We start from the raw sequence: 20,778 nt of genomic DNA on the forward strand, positions 1-20,778 counted from the left end.
TAACAATGGGCGGCGCGAGCGCCCCGGCGCTGGGCCCGAGCTGAGGCCGGCGCTTCGCGGCCGACTGTCCGCATCATGAGCGGGGCCGGCGTCCCATGTACGCCGGCGGGGCTGGGGCTGTGAGGGCCGCGGTTCCGGGTAAGGGAGGTCGCCGTGGGGACCGGCAGGCCTGTGCTGGGCGCGGGACACCGGACCCGCCCGGCCCGGTCTTTTGTTCGCCTCTCTGGGGCCGCGCGATCCTGCGCGCTGCTCCGGGAGAGGAGGAAGCGGCCTGGGTGCGCGCCCGCCCCGGCGGGACCTCGGGGAGCCCCCCACCCCCGGGAGGAACGAGCGCCCGGGCGCCCGCAGCCGGGACCCGGAGCCAGGCGGGCATTCGTCCGTCTGTCTGTCCGCGGGAGGTTTTCTCAGGGGGTCTGCGACTGATGTCAGCGTCTCGGCCCTCGGGGGCGGACGGGAGGATTCGAACCCGGGACGCGGGGAGCCGTCAGCCGAGCCTCCGCCTCCAGCTTCCCTTGCGCGCACCCAGGGCCGCGCTTTGGCAACTCGGGCCCAAGTTGGTCCTCTTTGCCCGGGACCCAGGCCGGCTCTTCTCAGTGTGAGCCCACTCCTCCTGACGGGGTAGGTCGGGCCTTATGCGCCGCGTCGGGGAATTGGTTTGGATCGGTGCTCGCTTTAGGTGGAGTCAGGTGAAGAGGCACAGCCACCCGAGGTGACCTGAAGTCACACCCCTCGGGGAGGGGGCGCGGAGGGTTCTGTGGAGGGTGCTGGCCGTGACCGCGTCTGGGGTGTGTCTTACAGACTGAAGTTGCCGCGTCTGGCCAGGCGCGCCGCCCGGTCCCATGGAGCTGGAGGGACAGTGGTGGCGGGGACAGCTGGCCGCAGACATTCATCAAGCGCTTCGATACAAGGTAACCCCGATCCGCGACTTTTCCTTGTAGTGTTTTGTGCCAGTTAGTATAAATCGCGGCTCCCTGGGAAGTGCGGTCACTAGTTTCCAGACCAGAAAGGGTGCGTTTGCTTGTTTGCTCGAGGTTAATTAACTTCTTAGTTTCTTCCCTTGGATGTATCAGAAGAACCTGCAACTTAAATGAGGAAGGGGGTGGGGCGCGATCTTTGTGAGAGGGAAGGTGGAACAGGACTTTGATACTGTGTTTAAACAGATAATGTGTGCTCCCTTTTTATTGGGCAGAGTAGCCGTCCTTGTTCTGTAGTTGCTGTTGCTTTAGGCTGTTAAGTCACATCTGTACATCAAGTCCCCAGCCTGTCCACTAACTTACTTTAAGTAAGACTTTGGACAAGTTACTTAATTTTCGTGTTTCCCAATTTCCTCATCTGTAGAATGAATAATAATAATGAAACGTGCCTTGTGGGGGCGGGGATTGCGAGATTAAATGAACTGATTCTGTACATGTGCTTTAGAACAGTGCTTGGTATATAGAAGCGCTGAGCCCTAACTGTTATTTTCCCTTAGACCCTCAGATTTAGGGGCTGTTCAAAATGCCTTAGGGTAGGAGTTAACTGCTCCCTCCAGCTAATGTAAAGCAGAAAGTAGACTTACTATATTTAATAGATGGGGGGAAGAATACAATTTTCTGGCACAATGCAAAGTCTGGGTGTTGTTGCTCTTAAGTAACAATTTTACTGGGTCACATCTCAGTTTAAGGGGTTATCTCTGCCTCTTTGATAACCAGGAGAGAGACCAGATCCAAAACTATCCCTAAGTTGACTCATTTTCACCAAGGATGGAGAGAGCCGTTTGTTATGTATAGAAAATGAGAGAGAAGCAAAACAACTGACTAATAAAAGGGATGCTGACTATTGGAGTTGAGAGATCCTGGGATGATAATGAACTTGTATCTTGATTTTTTTTTTTTAACCAGGTTAACTAGATTAGAAAACCTAATTCTGACTTTAATTGTTACAATTGTACCTTTTCTAAGGTTTGAGATTTCTAAATGCTACTTATTAATTCTGACATTCAGCTTCTTAGGTGGACTAAATACACCTCAGCCCCCTAAGAGATTTTTCCTACCACAAAAAGGTCTCAACTGTGGAATGGTTCTCTGGAATGTTAGGAAGAGAGTTTCCGGTTTTCCATTTTGAAAATTGTCCATATACTTTTGATTTTTTTTTTTTTTATTTTTTTTTAAGATGTCTTTTAGTTTTTTTTTTTTTTTTAAAGATTTTTTTATTTATTTATTTGACAGAGAGAGATCACAAGTAGACGGAGAGGCAGGCAGGCAGAGAGAGAGAGAGGGAAGCAGGCTCCCCGCTGAGCAGAGAGCCCGATGCGGGACTCGATCCCAGGACCCTGAGATCATGACCTGGGCCGAAGGCAGCGGCTTAACCCACTAGCCACCCAGGCGCCCCAAGATGTCTTTTAGTTTTAAATGTTCTCCTTTTCTAAGTGTCCACTCTTTTTAGTCCTCTGGTATGTGGTGAAATTAATTATTTGATGTTAATGATACTTTTATTAGTGACATAAAACTCAAAAGATTTTTTTTTTTAAAGATTGTATTTATTTATTTGAGAGAGAGAAAGTGAGTGAGAAAGAGAAGGAGCAAGCAGGAGGGACAGAGGAAAAGGGAGAAGCCACGTTCCTGCTGAGCAGGGAGCCCAATGTGGGGTTCGATCTCAGAACCCCCAGATAATGACCTGAGCTGAAGGCAGACGCTTAACTGACTGAGCCACACAGGTGCCCCTCAAAAGATTTTTCTTAATGGATTTCCATGGTTTTTGATTATTTTATGTGTAATTTTAAATCCTGAATGATTTCCTGAATTAATTTTGTCAGTTGAGGTTGGAAGTGGATTCCCTCCGCACAGTTTTGTTGAATACTTCTTGTGTGTAAGGCTCTGGGGAGAATTGAAGAAATAGGACACAACCCTGTTAAAGCTGCTTATGAACTATCAGAGGATGAGATAGCACAGAGTCTGAGGGAATGCAACTGAATATTACCTTGGGCCACCTATAGCCACCTGTGGCATGCTACCCTGGGTTGTCTTTATTTTATCTTTAAGCACTGTGTAAGCCACATTTGACACAATGGACACACTCTTTGAATAAATTATGTTAATCAGTAAAACTTGAACATCGTGGAACTGGAAAGAACCCTAACTATAGTACACTGAAGTCAGGGAAAGTTAAACTGAACTTTTCTCATGAAAAACAATACATGTTAATTCCAGGCTGTTAAATTAGGTGATTGCTTATTTATTTTTTATTCAACACTTTCGAGTACCTGCTGTATACAAGTGCTATGCAAGGTGTTAAAATGGTATAGTGAATGAGACAGACATAATCTGCTTTGCAGAGTCTAATCTATAACTCCGAGCATCTCAATTTAGATCTTCCTTTGGGCAGATGTCACTCAGACACTATGGATGGTATTCTGTGTGTAGATCCAAGGTGTATGGAGGAATAATTGCTTTGACCAGCATTATATCTATTAGAGAAGGGTAAAAATGATGACAAATGGAAATTTTCTTTAACCCCCAAAAGCCAGCTATATTGTTTTTGTAAAATATAATTACACTCCCCCCCAAAAAACCTTCAAAGCAGATGTCTTCTTACACCCCCTTGTCTTCTCCTCTGTCTTCTTGTTCTTCTGTATATATTAGTGCTTTAGGATGCTTGGGAAGTATTTTCAAGAGCCTTTATAACAGATGGGAACAATGTTAGCTTGTAAGAAACATTCAGAAAATATCCCACAGAGTTGTATTTACATTTGTGAATATTCCTTCTATGCCTTTTTTTCTATCCTGGCTGAACAGTAATCTGTTCTGGGGAAGGGATCGCATTTGGGGTGGGGAACTGACTAGTACTTGAGACTGGAGAGGCAGATGATGAGTTCAGGTCTTGGTGCTTCGGGCCTATGGGATTCCGAGAAGCAGAGAGGGAAAAGAGTGTAAAATTCTGGAGGATCAGGAATAGATTTTAGAAAAACCTTGTAAGCTGAGAGAAGCACAGGTCATTTTCTCATGCTTGCCTAATTGCAGGCAGTGACTGGACAAGGAGAACTAAATCTGACAGCCAGCTGGCAAGCACTTGTACTTTACCATTTAAAATGACATAAAGAGAAGGCACTAGTTAAAAATCTCCTGTTGGTCTTTGGTGTTCTTGCCTTTGTTTTGTCCATATTTATTAAAGTTAATATAGTGAAAAAGTCCACCAAATACAGTGTTTTCCAGCTGTGTTACCCAGTGAGCTTTAAGACCTTGTTGAGGCCTCTTTTAAAGAAAGCCTACTGTGGCTTTGTTTTTTCCCCAGCACTTGGTCCCCTGAGCTGGGTTAGATCTTCTGTCTCCGTGTTCCTGTAATACCCTGTGATTACTATATATCCTAATCATCTCTGTATTTTGGTTTACCTGCTCAAGAGTGTTTTCCAGCTTTTATCCCTGGGGTTAACACAGTATCTGCTACATAAAAGGTACTCAATAAATGTCATGTGATGACAGCAAAGAAAGGTGAAGTTTAAAATTGTAACTCATTTACACCATTCTAAAGATCTGCAGAGATGGGAAAGAGAAGATCCTTGGAGCTGCATGAGAAATCAGCATGTTCCTTTTTATTTGGGGAAATTAATACTTTTTCTCAAAGAATCAAGCAAGCCTAAGCCAGTGGGTTTTTTGTTTTTGTTTTTGTTTTTCCTAAATAGCATTTACTTATGCTATTTAGGAAAATTTGTACACATGTACAAAGATTTAGAATGGACTATTAGTGGGGCGCCTGGGTGGCTCAGTGGGTTAAAGCCTCTGCCTTCAGCTCAGGTCATGGATCCCAGGGTCCTGGGATCGAGCCCCATGTTGGGTTCTCTGCTCGGCAGGGAGCCTGCTTCCTCCTCTCTCTCTCTCTCTCTCTCTGTCTGCCTGCCTCTCTGCCTAATTGTGATCTCTGTCAAATAAATAAAATCTTTAAAAAAAATAAAATAAATAAAATGGACTATTAGTTTATCTCCCAATTGACTCTTTAATATTATTTAGAAATTTTAAGTGATAAATGCATATGGTTAAAAAAAAATTCAAATAGTATAAAGTTTAAAATGAGCTTTCCCCAACCCTCACTGTTCTCTGATCCCCAAAGGTTATCACCATTGTTGTTTTTTTCCTGAAAATCTATCTAGTAAAGTAGTATATATGCAATATTTTTTATTGTTGATACAAGAGGTCAGAATATATATTCCCTGTTCTTTTTTTTTTTTTTAAGATTTTATTTATTTATTTGACAGAGATCACAAGTAGGCAGAGAGGCAGGCAGAGAATGAGGAAGGGAAGCAGGCTCCCCGCTGAGCAGAGAGCCTGATGCGGGACTCGATCCCAGGACCCTGAGATCATGACCTGAGCCGAAGGCAGCAGCTTAACCCACTGAGCCACCCAGGCGCCCTATATTCCCTGTTCTTTACCATCCTTCCATCCCAACATCATTCAACTCATTCTCTTTATGTTTTTCTCCATATCAACACATTTTGATCAACTGCCCTTTATTTTAATGTCCACATTGAATTGATGTCCTATGGTTTATCAGTTCTCTGATGATGAATGCCAGGCTTTTTTTTTTTTTTTTTTAAAGATTTTATTTATTTATTTGACAGAAATCACAAGTAAGCAGAGAGGCAGGCAGAGAGAGAGGAGGAAGCAGGCTCCCTGCTGAGCAGAAAGCCCGATGTGGGGCTCGAACCCAGGACCTGGGATCATGACCCGAGCCAAAAGCAGCGGCTTAACCCACTGAGCCACCCAGGCGCCCTATATTCCCTGTTCTTTACCATCCTTCCATCCCAACATCATTCAACTCATTCTCTTTATGTTTTTCTCCATATCAACACATTTTGATCAACTGCCCTTTATTTTAATGTCCACATTGAATTGATGTCCTATGGTTTATCAGTTCTCTGATGATGAATGCCAGGCTTTTTTTTTATTGCACTTTTTTTTTTTTTTGAGATAATTGTAGATTTACATACAGTTGTAAGAAATGATACAGAGAGATCCTCTAAAACCTTAACCCAGTTTCCCTCAGTGGTACATCTTACAAAACTTTAGTATAATTATCACAAACAGGATATTAACATTGATATAGTCAAGATACAGAATTTTTTTTTTATCACCACAAGAATCTCTTTTATGTTATGATTTATAGCCACGACCTTTTCTCTCCCAGCTTATTCTCCGCCTTAACCTCTGCCAACGACTAATTTGTCCTTAAAGTCCATAATTTTGTCCTTTTAAGAATGTTATATGTTAGAATATGTGACGGGATTGGCTCTCTACACTCAGCAATAAATCCCTGGAGATTGTTGGACATCAAGCTTTCCCCGCTATTCTGCTATTAAAAACAATGTTGCAAAGGACCTCCTTATATGTAGGGTTAATTGCTAGGTTGAAAGGTATTTGCAATCTTCATTTTAAAAAATTTATATCACCTAATTGCTCTCCAAAAGGTTATGTCAGTTGTCAACCTGACCTATTGGATACATGGTAGTTTCTATTTCCACTCTTGATAGCATAAGCAGGAGTTAATAAGATATAATCTGGGAAGTGAAAAACTATGTAATTCTTTACTTTTGAAAGAGAGAAGCCATCTCTTTATATGTTTTTGGCCGTATTTAATTTTCCTGTAAACTGTTCATAGATGTTTCCTTTTCCTTATAGATGTGTAAGATTTTTCTAAATAATGGAGAAGTTAACTCTGTCCTATGTGTCAGAAACATTTATTAAATTCATCTATTCTCCTGATTTGAAATGGCATTGTTACCAAATCAAATTCTTTATCCAAGAAAAAGGAGTGTCTTTGCATGTATACAAGTCTTCGTACTGCTTCAGAATTTTAATGTTACCTTCATAGAGTGCTAAAATACAAATACTTTTTCTAGGTGTTTTAATTTTTGTAGTTACTTTATATGGAATCTTCTATTTCTAGCCATTTAATATACAAACAGGCCATTGGTTTTGTTTTGTTTTTGTTTTTAAGATTTGATTTATTGGACAGAGAAAGCACAAGCAGGGAGAGTGGCAGGCAGAAGGAGACGGAGAAGCAGACTCTCCGCTGAGCAGGGAGCCTGATGCTGGGATCATGACCTGAGCTGAAGGCACTCCCAGGCTATTGATTTTTTTAAATATTAATTTTGTAAACAACCATCTTACTGAATACTAACTGTTTACTTTCTCTGTTGGTTTTCTTGGATATGAATTCTATCATCTAAAAAATAATTTTATTCCTATAAGTGATTTTTGATTCTCTTTTTTTTCATTCATTATACCTTTTCTTTCTTTTTTCTATTTGGACTAGTGTTCACAGGATAATGTGAAGTAATATTGCAATAGCAGGCACTAGAATGCTCATCCTTCTATTGCTTTATCTCCAAGTGAGAAGCTGGCTCTTAAATTTGAGATTTTTTTTTTTTAACATTTTTTAACACTTCTTCCTTCATCTGCTGTTATTTCTCCCAGGGTCACCTTTGTCCAGATGCTATCTTGGCATCTATCAAGATGGTTGTGAATATTCATGTGTGATTTTTAAAATTATGATTTATAGTAATAGATTTCCTGATATCAAACCATCTTTGCATTCCTGGGATGAACTACAATTGATGTGTTCTTTGGATATACTATTAAATTACATTGGTTAACATTTTATACCTTATTAAGTCAGATATAAAACTTCTATTTTTGTTTGTTTATTATAAAATGGCCACAACATAAAACTTTAAACATTTTTAAGTGTACAGTTCAGTGACTTTAGGTACATTTACGTTCTCCTTTAACCACTCTCCATCTTCAGAACTTTTTCAACTCCTTAAACTAAAATACATTTTGTTTATCCGTTCATATATTGATGGATTGTTTGTTTCCATCTTTTGGCTTTTGTGAATAATGCTGCTGTCAATATATGTACAAATATCTGAGTCCCTGCCTTCAGTTCTTCTTGGTATGTACCTAAAAGTGGAATTGCTGGATCATATAGTTATTCTGTGTTTAATTTTTCTGAGGAATTACAGTACCATTTTTCAGTGGCTGTACAATGTTATAGTCCCACCATTACACAAGGCTTCCAGTTTTTCAGATTCTTGTCAACACTTGTTAATTTTGTTTTCTGTTTTTGTGGTTTTTATTTTGTTGAGAGAAAGAGAGGACTAGAGAGGGAAAGAGAGAATCTCAAGCAGGCTTCACACCCAGCGTGGAGACCAGTGCTCTTGCTGGAATGTATCTATTCTGTAATGCTCCATCTCACAACTCCCAGATCATGACCTGAGCCAAAATCAAGAGTCGGATGCTTAACCAACTGAACCACTACCACCCCTGTGTTTTTTTGATAATAGCAATCCCAGGGGTGCCTGCGTGGCTCAGAGGGTTAAAGCCTCTGCCTTCGGCTCAGGTCATGATCCCAGGGTCCTGGGATTGAACCCTGCATCAAGCTCTCTGCTCAGTAGGCAGAGAGGCAGGCAGAGATAGAGAGGGAGCCTGCTTCCCCCTCTCTATCTCTGCCTGCCTCTCTGCCTACTTGTGATCTGTCAAATAAATAAAATCTTAAAAAAAAAATAGCAATCCCAGTGGGTATGATATATTATCTCATAATGGTTTTGATTCACATTTCCCTAATGATTAGTCATGTTGAACATCTTTATATGTGCTTATTGGCTGTTTGTATATCTTCTTTGGAGGAATGTTTATTCGGGTCTTTTGCCCATTTTTAAACAAGTTGTTTTTGTTGTTAGATTGCATGTATAAAAGAATTCTTTATATAATCTGGATATTAACCTCTTGCCTGCATCTGATCTGCAAATATTTTTCCCATCCTGTGAATTGACTTCTCTCTCTGTTGAAAAGAATGAACTTTGATACACAAGAGGTTTTAATTTTGATGAAGTCTCATTTATCTTTTTTTGCCTGTGCTTTTGGGGTCATATCTGTGTAACTTCCTGCTGTTGTGATACCCTGTTGTGTTTAGTTTTAGTATTATGCTGATATCATGAAATAATTTAGAACCTGTCATTCTCTATGCAGTGGAAATATTTTATTTAGTAGTGTAGAAAATTTCTACTTAAAAAAAAGCGTTCATATAATTCGAGGTTGAACAGCAATGGGGATAATTTTTAGGTATATGAAAAAGTAATGGCAAAGGAGAGCATCATAAAACTGCTGAAAGGAAAACCTGCTTAGAAGGTACTAGTGGATGAATACTAGTCTATACCTTCCACACCTCTGCAAGTGCAATATAGTGACATACCAGGAGCATATTCACTTCTTGTTACCTTCTGACCCAAAGCTTTGAGCTTTCTGGAGGGGGTGTGTATGTGTTGTGTGGTTGGGATTTTGGTGAGGATGTTTTTCGGAAAACACCTGGTTGGGAAAACAGGATACAAAAATCTTGCTGGAATATATCCATTCCGTAATGTAAGAAACACAATTTGTCACATCAAAGATGGTTAAAAATGAAGGGAAAAATTTGGTTTTAAATTTTAAACTCAGTGCTGTTAATTAGTACTATTCATTATCCTTCCAGTCAACTTTTTCATATTTGTGTTTCTTTCAAGAGAAGTGTTTTAGGCTCTTGTTAACACTAATAAATTGGGTGTGGGGGGGAGTTGTCTTTGCATTGTGCGGGTACTATTCCTATAGGCTATGTTAGATTAAATGTTGTTCCTCTTGATATAGGAGCTGAAGTTGCCTTCCTACAAAGGCCAGTCCCCTCAACTAAGTCTCAGAAGGTATTTTGCTGACCTGATTGCCATTGTGAGCAATCGCTTCACCCTCTGCCCTTCTGCCCGACATCTTGCTGTCTATTTGCTGGACTTATTTATGGATCGATATGACATCTCCATCCAGCAGCTGCATTTAGTTGCACTTTCCTGTCTACTTTTAGCAAGTAAGTATGAATCTCATCTATATGACTAGAAATTTCCATTGTTTATAATAAAGAAAATTTATGTAGAGCTCAGTGAAATATCACCAAATTCCATTCATTCCAGTTTACTAGTATCAGAAAGTTTATGTTGAAAGTGCTTCTTGGCATAATAATTTTTAAACTAGACACTAAAAAGTGGCTCTGAAGTCTTTTGAAAACATATGTTCTTAAGCCCTACATCCTGAAGATTCTGCTACAAATGTCTAGCCCAATCCAGATCTACTGACTCAGAATCTGTATCATGGGGCTTGAATTCGAAAGGTGATTCTGATGTTCTCATCCAACTGAGAACCATTGTCTTAAAGTTCTCAACCGGGATAAATTGTGCCCCACAAGAAATAGTTGGCTTTGGTGGAAGACCGTTTTGGTTGTCATGACAACCTGGGAGGACGCTGCTGGGATCTAGTGGGTAGAGGGCTGGGATGCTACTAAATGTCTGCGGTGTACAGGACAGCCCCCAGTAAAGAATGGCCACAGATGTCCATGGAACTAGGTTGAGAAACTCTGTTTAAAAGGTATTATACTCTTGTTTTGTTAGAATACCTTCTACTGACTGCATGATGACTTGGCTTAATTAACTAAAGGTTCACAACAACTGCTATAAATGGGAAGGATTTTGCTTCTGCAGTAGGCACAGTGCCATGGTCGGTTGCAGGTAGAATCTGATATCAAACCGTATTTGTTACCTGATGGAGAATGTACTGGTAGGTCTTTTGGTGCCTCTTTCTTTTAGCTTCTTCCTGTAAATCATTTCATTTTTAGAACCTTGACCAAAGAGAAGGAGGGTGAGTAAGGAATTGAAATTGGGTTTTTCCTAGTAATGTGAGAAAGATTGTATTTGATATTGAAGTTGGAATTCATTACTTTTTGTATTACTTATGACATTATAATAGAAATATAAACTCCACTTTAAGGTAAGATGTAGAAATTCTTAGTGCCTTCATCTCTAACCCCCACTTGAGGGTTTGGGATCTTTTGTGGCTGCTGTCTAAGGAACATTCCACCTCTACCCTGCCACCAGAGTTCTAGAACAACTTTGTTCTCTGACTGCAAGTAAACCTAAAACCAAATGCAGGCCTGTGTAATCATTTCTAGTACTGATTTTTCAGATTTTCTTTTTCTTCCCTTATTATTCCTTTGAGCTGATGACCTTGACTACTGATTTTGTCTCCTTGGAGGTCTTTTTTAAGTTACTTCAAATCCTTTGTGGACCTGGCTGAATATAAACAAACATATAAATGACTCCCGCTCTCTGTGAATTAAGGTAGAAGCTCCTTCGTGTACCATTTAGAACCTTTCATCTGGATCCAGCTACCTTTCTAGTCTTACCTTCCCACCCTATTCCCATGCACCTTGAGCCAAAGTCTCACCAGAATACCATCTATTTCCCGAAAATCTATACTTCTCCTTTAATCTGTTGTCCTCTAGGATTCAGACACATCACCTGTTCTTCTCACCTCTACCCAGAAAGCTGGAGAGGTAATACTTGTATTTATAATTAACTTTTAGCCTTTAATTAGAGTGTCATTCTCATAAGCAATCTCATGTACAATTCTGTATGTGTTTCATCACTGGCTATGAAGCTCTTTGTGGTTTCACAGTTTGCACAGGACTAGAAAAACCCATACTTGACATATTGGATGTGTGAGAATCCACAAATGGAGTGGTTTCTTGTTATCCTACAGAATGTTAGTTTATAATAGGATCAGTTTAGAGTAGAGAGACACTGGAAATAAATACACAAGTTAGGTTATTTTAAAAACTTCAGATCATTAGTGAAAAATTATTTTTGCCTGTTGTGGCCATATTGTGCTTTTTTCCACTACCAAGCCCCATCTGCTCTATGCCTGAGATTCTTAAAAGTATGCAGCCCAAGTGGGAGATTCTTGCTGGTGGACTGTGAAATTATGAATGCGGTAGTCAGTGCATGGACCAACTTATATTTGTGACTGAAGTTTCCTTACTGGTAACTTATCAGATGAATTAGGGGATGCTAAACTAGATACTCATAAACTACATGTTATTGCCAAAGTTCACTGGGGACTCTAGTCAGATAATCTAATAAGATTCTGGCCACCACACTGTGCTTGGTATTGGTGCCAAGTTTCTGCAGTTTGTACAATTTGGAAGGATGCTTTACCTTGTACACCATCTTAGGTTGATTGGAACGAACTTTTCACCTGTTCTTGTTTTTTTTTAATTATTATTGTTAAAGATTATGATTAGTTTATTTTATTGAATAAAGATGATTATTTTATTGAAGATGATTTTGCACATTTTCCAGAGACTAGGCTTTAGGATTTGTATTTGTTGTGGTTCAGATATGACTTGTTGATCACTTATTACTAAAAGAGTCCAATACCTCCTCCCTTTGTCCTGCTCAAACCCCTTAACCTCTCTTTTCCTGAGAGAGAATTGTTTTTCCATTGTTCCTTTTTCACTGGAGAATGGAAGAGTATGAGGTAGGTGTGAGCCAGGGTCTCAGCCCCTGCAGGTAGGCAGTAAGCAAGAGTTCAGGCTGTCAGAGTTGTAAATTCTAGGCCCACGTTGGGTGTAGAGATTACTTAAAAATAAAATCTTTATTAAAAAAAAAAAAAGTTAAAGCTATCAGCTCTCTGCTTGGGTTAGGTAATCAAAGCAGCTGATGCTTAGTAGTTGGCTACAATTTCTCCTGCCTCTGCTCTGTTTTACTACAACAAAAATACTTAACATGCTTCTAAACCGGTAGCCTGTTTTCAGTATCTGATATCTGTTTTTAATTTGTGGAGTACATTCTAGTGCTTTTTATATTTTTATACTCTTCTTAACCTTTGGCAGCTCTCCAGTTAGGTTTCATAAACTTTATTTAAGTATAATGCTTCTCTCCTCCCAGAATGATTGAACTTGGTATGTCCTTCTCCAGCTGCTACCTGCTCTAGGATGGGCAGCCTGTTGTGTAAAAGTGAAGAACAGCTTACAGCTGATAGGACTAAGTGACAGCTGGGTTCCACTTGTTAAGTAGGACGGAAGGCTGTCAGTTGTTTGGCCAAAGATGAAGCACAGCTTGTGAGTTCCAGGTAATATGCATACCCAGCTGCCTGTGTCTGCACTGTTGGAAATAGGAAGAAAGGGCCTACAGACTGTCCCTGATTGGAGAGGAGTACGCAGTGCTGTAGAGTAAGGATTACAGTGACGAATTTCCTAGGTTTGTATCTCTTGTCAGCAATATGAATTTCAATAACCCTTAAGTCTGAAGTTACCTGTCCATAAAATGAAAATAAAGACATTTAACTGACAAAATTATTGCGCAGATCAAGTGGGTAAGATGTTTAAAACCACATAGGAAATTGAAACATAAGAGTCAGCATCATAATGATTAATTCTTCCATAAACTGTTCTGTAATCTTTAATATGGCTCCCTAGCCCTAAAGATTCTGGCTCTTTCCAGAAAAAGTCTTGGATTATCCTGGGAAATTCTGAAATTCCAACTCTTTGTCATGTATACCCTGGCGTCCCTTGGCTTCTGTGATCAGCACTGAATTTGTGGAGAACGTGTAAGCAGTCTTAGAGATAAGACTTTCGATAATTTGCCCAAGGTCTTGTGTAACTAAGAAATGATCTCAGAATCAAGATGAAGCCAAAAGTAAGATTATAGACTGTTAGTAGTAAAAATCTGTGATAAGTGATTGTTTCTCCTTGCTTACCAATAATGGGTTGACAGAGCTTTTTATTTTATTAACTAAAGGTGAAAATTTTATCTCTTAGTTGATTTGATTTACGTCTCGGTTTTTAATGAGAATAGAACCTTCCCCACTCTCCCCTGCCACGAATTGTCTTCCTGTTCCTTAGCTGTTTTTCTATTGGATGGGTAGTCTTACCAATTTGTGAACATTCTTAGCTATATTAAGGGTGACTTTTTTCCTACTCAGTACTAACCGAATCAAATGTGGATTAGCTGAGTGTACAGTGTGACATTTGATCCTTGCCCTTCTGCCACATACCTGCCATTCACTTCTGGCTTTGAAAATGTGCTGGTTTCCACGGCTGATCTGATCATTTCCTATAAAGGAAAGAAAGTCTGATGTTTTGTTTCTGTGGCGTCTAATTCTTTATTTTCTGGGAAGCAGATGTGAATTTCCTGTGCCCATAGTTCCTGTTTGAGGCCTTTATCAATATAATCACATGGCTTCTGGTATTTCCTTTCAATGGAAGAAACTGATCTTTGTGATCTGTATGTGGTATTGCAGATAAGTTGATTTAAAATACCCATGCACATAGCTTTCAGCACAACGAAACTATGGATATGAAAGCAGGTACTCACTGACACTGTCGCACATTTGGAAATTCTTCAATTTCCGTGATTCTGAGTATTTATATCACTATATGTAATGAAAAAGTTCCCAAAAAACCTAAGCCTGAATAAAATCCCAAGTATGGTTATTTATGTAATTCAAGGTTATTTTTAACTCTGCATGTTAAGTTGCAAAGGCTTTCACACTTGTAATACCCAAGCACTTTATAAATACAGAAACCCCATAGATGTTTAATAATATGGACGTCTTACCTATTTTGATAGTTTTTGTTCCCATATAACCCAGTGCAATACTTTGATCTAGAAGTACAGATTTGGGAATTCAAACATAAGTCTTCCTTTTTGGCTTCCATTTTTTATTTGGTTCAGCTTATTTGACCTTACATGAATTGACCAATCTCACTATCTGGGTTTTTTGAACTTTGACATTGGTCATATACAATTTGGTTTTCAATGTTGAAAGTTTCAGGGAGATAATGTGGAACATTCTTGATCCTTGAATTAAACAGTGAATTATGGTGTATTAATTTCTTTGAAGGAACCTCAAGGATGATATAAATAAACACATTAGTTTTTACGATATTCCTTTGAAGTAAGTATATTGCTAGTGTTATTGGTGTTGCACAAATGGCGGGGCACTTACTTTAAGAACCTTAATGATTCATCCAGAGGGATTGTACTAAATTCCTAGGACGTCCTCCACTCTGACATCGAGAACAGTGGTTCCTTCCTATATCTTTATGCAGTGATGATGCTGGATGACTATGTCTTAAAGACCATGTCAGGGCTTTTGGCTATACTAAGTATATCATATTGGAAAAACTTGGGAAATTCTTCTCTATGTGATTTGAAGTGGGAAGGGCTATCTAGATTCTTTAAAATCTGAATTGTGTATTTTTTTTTTTTTTTTAAATCAACTCCTACCCACAGCAGTATTTAGTGTTCAGAGTAATTTAGATCTAAAGAAGGTCAGAATTTCTGAGGCGGGAGAAAAATTCTCTTTGGGCCCCAGCTCTTCAAGTCATGAGCTTTGACTCTTCCTGGCATAGGAGACACAGCCTTCTACTCCATTTCTCCCACCCTCCGGGCAAAGACCCATGTAGTCAGCAGTGCTTTTTCCCCAGCCCTGAGGCAGGCTGATTTGAACAGCCCCAGTGGCTCCAATACATTGAACATCTGGCCCAAGGGCCACTACCATTTGTTGTAGTACCTCCAATGTGTGATATAAACCCAGCCCTTCTAGAAGAGAAGTTTCACAGGGAAGCTTGCCTTGCCTGGTTTCTACTGCTTTGGACAGTCTTTCTGGCTTTTCTCCAAAATATGTTTTTAATGGATAAAATAAAATCATAAGATTTCCAAGGAAACTATAAATATGTTGAAAGAGTTATCAAAATAGTAAAACAAAAAAATTTTACACAGTAATATGTAACATAGTCTAACAACTGTAATTTTGAGCAAGTATAAAAGCTATTGTGAGAAGTCTATTTGTATTGCATACAGTTAGAAATAATCACAATATAATGACTGTTTTAAACTTTAACGTAAAATAGAACATAATACTAGAAGGTAGAAGGTTTTAGTTAATTTCCCTTCTTCTATGGACCACTATGGAATGAACCCAAAGAGACTTGAAGACAGTTCCTTGGTTCTGTTGCTGCATCTGGAAAACCATACTGGTACTTGATAGTTTGAATTTTCTCCAGTCCTAAGTTCTAGAGGTACCTAAAATGAATGATTTATGTATAGGAAAACTAAAGTGTAAGATGGTACAAAACCTATAGAAACAGTATTCTGGGGCTGAAGAGGAAATTCTATTCCTCAGCTATAAATGTGGATGAGTATTTCCTGAAAAGAAGTTAATGCCTTAGAATAATGAAGTTCAGCAATCTGATTGTCTACTTCTATTCTGCTTTCAGGAAGGGGATATGAAAGTAAGTAAAAAGTATCTTCCCTTCCCTTTTTTGGTAACAGACTTAGCTAGGTTTCTGTTTTGAAATACCAAGAGAAGTTTTCTGGATGGAATGAGAAGGCTTATTAGATATTCACCCAGTTTTTTTCTCCCACTGTCTCCCCCAATTCTCTCTAGAATTGAGATTGTGCGGAAAAATATACCAAGATGAAACACTTGAAGCTTAGCTACTTTTGATTTCAGATAACTCCGTATTCTCAGATAACTTCAGAAATTAAATTCTTTACCCTTCCTTCTATTCTAAAATAAACTAATTTTCTTCCACCGACCACTGCCTGCCCTCCCAGTAGAAATTTCGTGGAAATAATTTGGCTGGTGAGATTTGAGAGCATTCTTTTTTCATTGGCACGTAGGACTCTTTTCATTATATAGTGTGACAGAGACCAACATGTGTACATGTTCCATTTTTTTAGAGGAGGGGGACAGGCGGGGATGGAGGCAGGAGGCGAGAATACGTGCAGGATATGAGAGCCAGAGTCCTAGCACAATTACATATGCCCAAGGTAGGAGGAGGAAAGTCTTTGCCTCTAAATTTTTGCAGTGAGACAGCAAATCCCATTTAAGCAACTAGACCTTTAATGATCACTTGTGTAACATTTTCTCTCTCTCTCTCTCTCTCTCGTCCCCTTTCCTTCTAAGGTAAATTTGAAGAAAAAGAAGATAGTGTGCCTAAGCTGGAACAGCTCAACAGCCTGGGTTGTATGACTAATATGAATCTAGTATTAACAAAACAAAATTTGCTACACATGGAACTGTTATTATTAGAAACCTTTCAGTGGAACCTCTGCCTTCCAACAGCTGCCCATTTCATTGAGTATTATCTCTCCGAAGCAGTACACGAAACAGATCTTCATGATGGCTGGCCGATGATTTGCTTGGAAAAAACAAAACTCTACATGGCCAAGTATGCAGATTATTTCCTGGAAGTATCTTTGCAAGGTGAGTCATCGTGGATGCCAGGAGGTGACATGTGAGCTTGTGACTTGTGTATTCTGTTGCTTAAGTTCATTTTTGATGTCTCCACAGATTATGCCTTTCTAAATTATGCACCTTCTTTAGTAGCTGCTGCATGTGTGGCTTCTTCAAGGATTATACTTCGTCTTTCTCCAACGTGGCCTACAAGACTGCATCGTCTTACTGCTTATTCCTGGGATTTTTTAGTGCAGTGCATTGAACGGCTCTTGATGTAAGCCTCCTTAATGTCATGTTTGTGATTTCTCAGTATTTTTCTTCATGGATGAGGGGCCCTAAAAACAACTTCTCACATACACGTAGCTTTTGGGACCCTGGCTCTGACCGTTGCTGCCGTGGGCAAGCCACTTTATGTGCAGTGTTTGCTGGAAAGCTGTACCTTGGCTGTTTTCCAGGGAGAGGCTGTCAGTGCTGTCATGAATCTGGGTACACGGTGTACGCGCTTACGTGAGTGAGCCCATAACCCAGATCACTCCAGGCAAGTCTCGCCTTGGTCCTTTCCACATCTCTGAATTGTTGGGCCACCAGGGTGTCGCCAGAGTGTTTATTGTGGATATATTTCTTAAGCAGGAAGTAGGCCTCCAAGTTACTATCAGTGAGTTCCCAAGGTTTGTGCCAAAGGAAGGAGCTTTTCAGAAGGATAAGAGTGAGATCTCGCCATTGTCGGAATCATGGTTCCGGGGACTGCGACAGGTAGTGGGGCCGTCTGCCGAGTCAGCCGCGATTAACCATCTTCTCTCTCTCCCTGCAGCGCGCATGATAATGATGTGAAAGAGGCGAACAAACAGAGAGGCCAGGCAGGGTCCCAGCCAGCGCAGCTGAGCGTGCTGCAGTCAGCCTCCCAGCCCTCTCGGCCAGTTCACTTCCAGCAGCCCCACTATCTCCACCAGATGCACCACACCCCGCTACAGTATCGCCATCCTGTAGCTGAACAGCCAAGCTGCCCGCAGATTGGATCCACCACGCACACCTCATCTTACACACTACAGACGTGTCCTGGTGGCTTCCAAACCAGCGTGCAGGGCCTCGGGCACGTGCAGACTGGTGTTGGGATGTCCCTGGCCATACCAGTAGAAGTTAAGCCCTGTCTGAATGTTTCTTATAATCGGAGTTATCAGATCAATGAACATTACCCTTGCATCACTCCGTGCTTTGAAAGGTGATTTTATGTGAAGGTAATTCCTGACCCAGACTGTTCTGTGACTTGGAGCTCTGGAGCAAGCTTTTTGTAAACTTCTCTTCAGAAGGAAAGGGATCCACATTATATCAGAACTCTTCGGAGACCAGCATCAGGAAGACCGACTGTCCCTTTCACTGCACCACGGGTACCTGGGAGGACTGAATAAACACTGCACACTTTAACAGTATGCGTATCAAATCCTGTTAAAACACATCCCTGTGTGACAAAAATTTTCAAGCCCTGGCTGATGGTCCAAATATTTCAAAAATGTTCAATACAATAGAAAATTTGGACAGACTCTAAATCACCATTTTGAGATTTGACCTGTGGTGGGCTCTGGGCCTAATGTTAGCTTGTATTTCAGAGACTAATGTTTATCTGTAGACTTGCCAAATGGTCTTTTTATGAAGGAAAGTTACAGTATTAATTTTTGAAGAGGTCTTTTTTTTTTTATTCTGCAGTTTTGAGTTACATTTTTGATCTACAAATGAATTTTTGACTGAGTTTAAACTCATGAATTGCTATGCTATACCAATCTGTACAGTAAAAAAAAATTTTTTTTAGATGAGTCTATATAACTTCCTCTCACAATATATAGGTATCTGGATTTATGTACTAAAATTAAGGGTGGAGTAGATCTCTTAAAATCATGGTCATAAGTTTTTGTTGTTTTTTGGCCCTAAGTGATCAACCTCAAATCTTTAGGATTAAAACACACTTAACTCAGGGAATTTGTACTACTTGGAAACACTTAACTGTAATGCAACATGCTTTGGGAATGTTACCGTATGAACTACCTTTATAACATAGGTTAAAATACTCTTGCTAGGATGTTTTCAGCTGAGAACATAATTGTAGCTTAGAATGAATGAAGTGGTTCCTGTCATTCATAATCCATATATAGGTTTTGCATTTCTCAGTGCAATCAATGATTTATACTCAGATTTGATGTTACTCTAGAAGTTTTTTCAAGGGAAGGTGTAACTGTAAAATGTCAGTACTAGAATAAAGTCCTGTAGGTTTATTTTGAAGTGGAATGTGGCCAGGGTAGTTCTCAGGTTGTGCTAGAGCAGCACTTTGTTACGTGGAGGACAAGTTTTATAAGCAGCCTTGCAATCCAGCCGGTTCGGGTGTATCAGGCAAAGGAACCGAATACTAGATTGCAGTAGCCACTTGCATTACTTTGGCTCCAGAACTGCCCTGAGACATTTCACTGTGTCGGTAATGAGTGAAAACAGCAATAATTAGTCATTACAGCAAGGGCAATTTGGGGGGAAAGTTTGGAGGGAATAAAAAGGAAAAAGAAAGTATTGTAATAACTGAAACTATACATTGTGCTCTTATCTGTGGAAGAAGAGAGATTTGGTGGAGGGAAGCTTTCTGATTTAAAAATTAGTAAGGTGTGTCTTTTTGTGTTTTTTTAAAGATAGCACTTGAATAGAAGGGAAACTGCATGGCAGGTGTGTGACTGCCACAATATGCATTGAAGACAAACTTATTATAAGATGTTGTGGGTATGCAGCAGGAGTCTCTGTAATCACACCGACGGCTTTTGTTGTGAAGGGAAGGGACTCAACGCAGTAGTGGACTGATCCAGATGGCTCCAGTGGGTAAATGTGGGTGGGTGGCGTCTGCCAGCATGAATTCCTAGAGAATGTCCTCCTTAAAAGAATGGTTAACTTTTATAATTAGAGTACATATGGCATGATGTGGATTTATTAGTCTGGTAGGTAAAAAACCACTCAGGTAAGAACACTCACTCTTGGCAGTTTTCAAGCCTGAAAATTGTTTTCTGAAAGTATCATCACTTTTCCTCTTTACAGAAAGGCTGCTAATTGGGTTTTGGTAGTTCTTACCTCAAGAGAACTTGAATTATTTGGGGGAAAGTGGGTTAAAAAGAGAATATATCTTTCACATTCACATGCAGAACCCATCACCTGGAGTCCAATTTTCAGTATTTTAACTACCTCAATAATGCTATGAATGTAAGATACTGGGATAGAGATCCCAGCTTGAAACAACAACTGGTGCCTATGGTAATTTAATGTCTTGTCAAATGCTTTTATTGATTGGTTTAAATGTCATTCTTGTTATAGAAGAATATGCCTTTTTAAAAAGCTTATAACACTTTCCCAGTTTGTATTTAAAAACAAAAAAGCTAAAGAACACTGGATTAAGTTTTGGGGGTGTGGGTAGAATAAAATAATTAATTGGTTACTATTGCTGCATACCCAGGGTGGGGTGGGATGGGATGGTTGGAGAATCAGAACTATTTTTAAAACATTAGGTTTCAATATAAATACAACTCAAAACTGCTAGCCTTGGGGGATGGGGTGGGGGGAGTTGTATGGGTTTGGTTTTGTTTAATTTATTGGTTAGTCTTTAGGGTTTTTTTGGTTTGTTTTTTTTTTTTTTTTTTTTTTTGGTTTTTTGTTTGTTTGAGATTACTGGACCATCATTAAATGT

General features: G+C 39.8%; 1 protein-coding gene across 5 annotated transcripts; it reads left to right on the forward strand.

Annotated features, from left to right (window-relative positions):
* On the forward strand, window positions 1-20,462 carry CCNJ (cyclin J). Of its 5 annotated transcripts, none has more exons than XM_047702743.1 (6): window positions 1-138; window positions 799-908; window positions 9,651-9,861; window positions 16,800-17,099; window positions 17,187-17,346; window positions 17,884-20,462. In XM_047702743.1, exons 2-6 carry the CDS (start codon window positions 840-842, stop codon window positions 18,293-18,295), a joined length of 1,152 nt encoding a protein of 383 aa, XP_047558699.1. In that variant the 5' UTR covers window positions 1-138; window positions 799-839; the 3' UTR covers window positions 18,296-20,462. The 5 variants fall into 5 exon arrangements, with proteins under 5 accessions (XP_047558699.1, XP_047558702.1, XP_047558703.1 ...); XM_047702746.1 differs by having other exon boundaries at window positions 17,220-17,346; XM_047702747.1 differs by having other exon boundaries at window positions 17,223-17,346.
* Window positions 20,463-20,778: the final 316 nt, after the last annotated feature.

The sequence above is a fragment of the Lutra lutra genome, chromosome 14, assembly GCF_902655055.1.
Source record: "Lutra lutra chromosome 14, mLutLut1.2, whole genome shotgun sequence".
Lineage (NCBI taxonomy): Eukaryota > Metazoa > Chordata > Mammalia > Carnivora > Mustelidae > Lutra > Lutra lutra.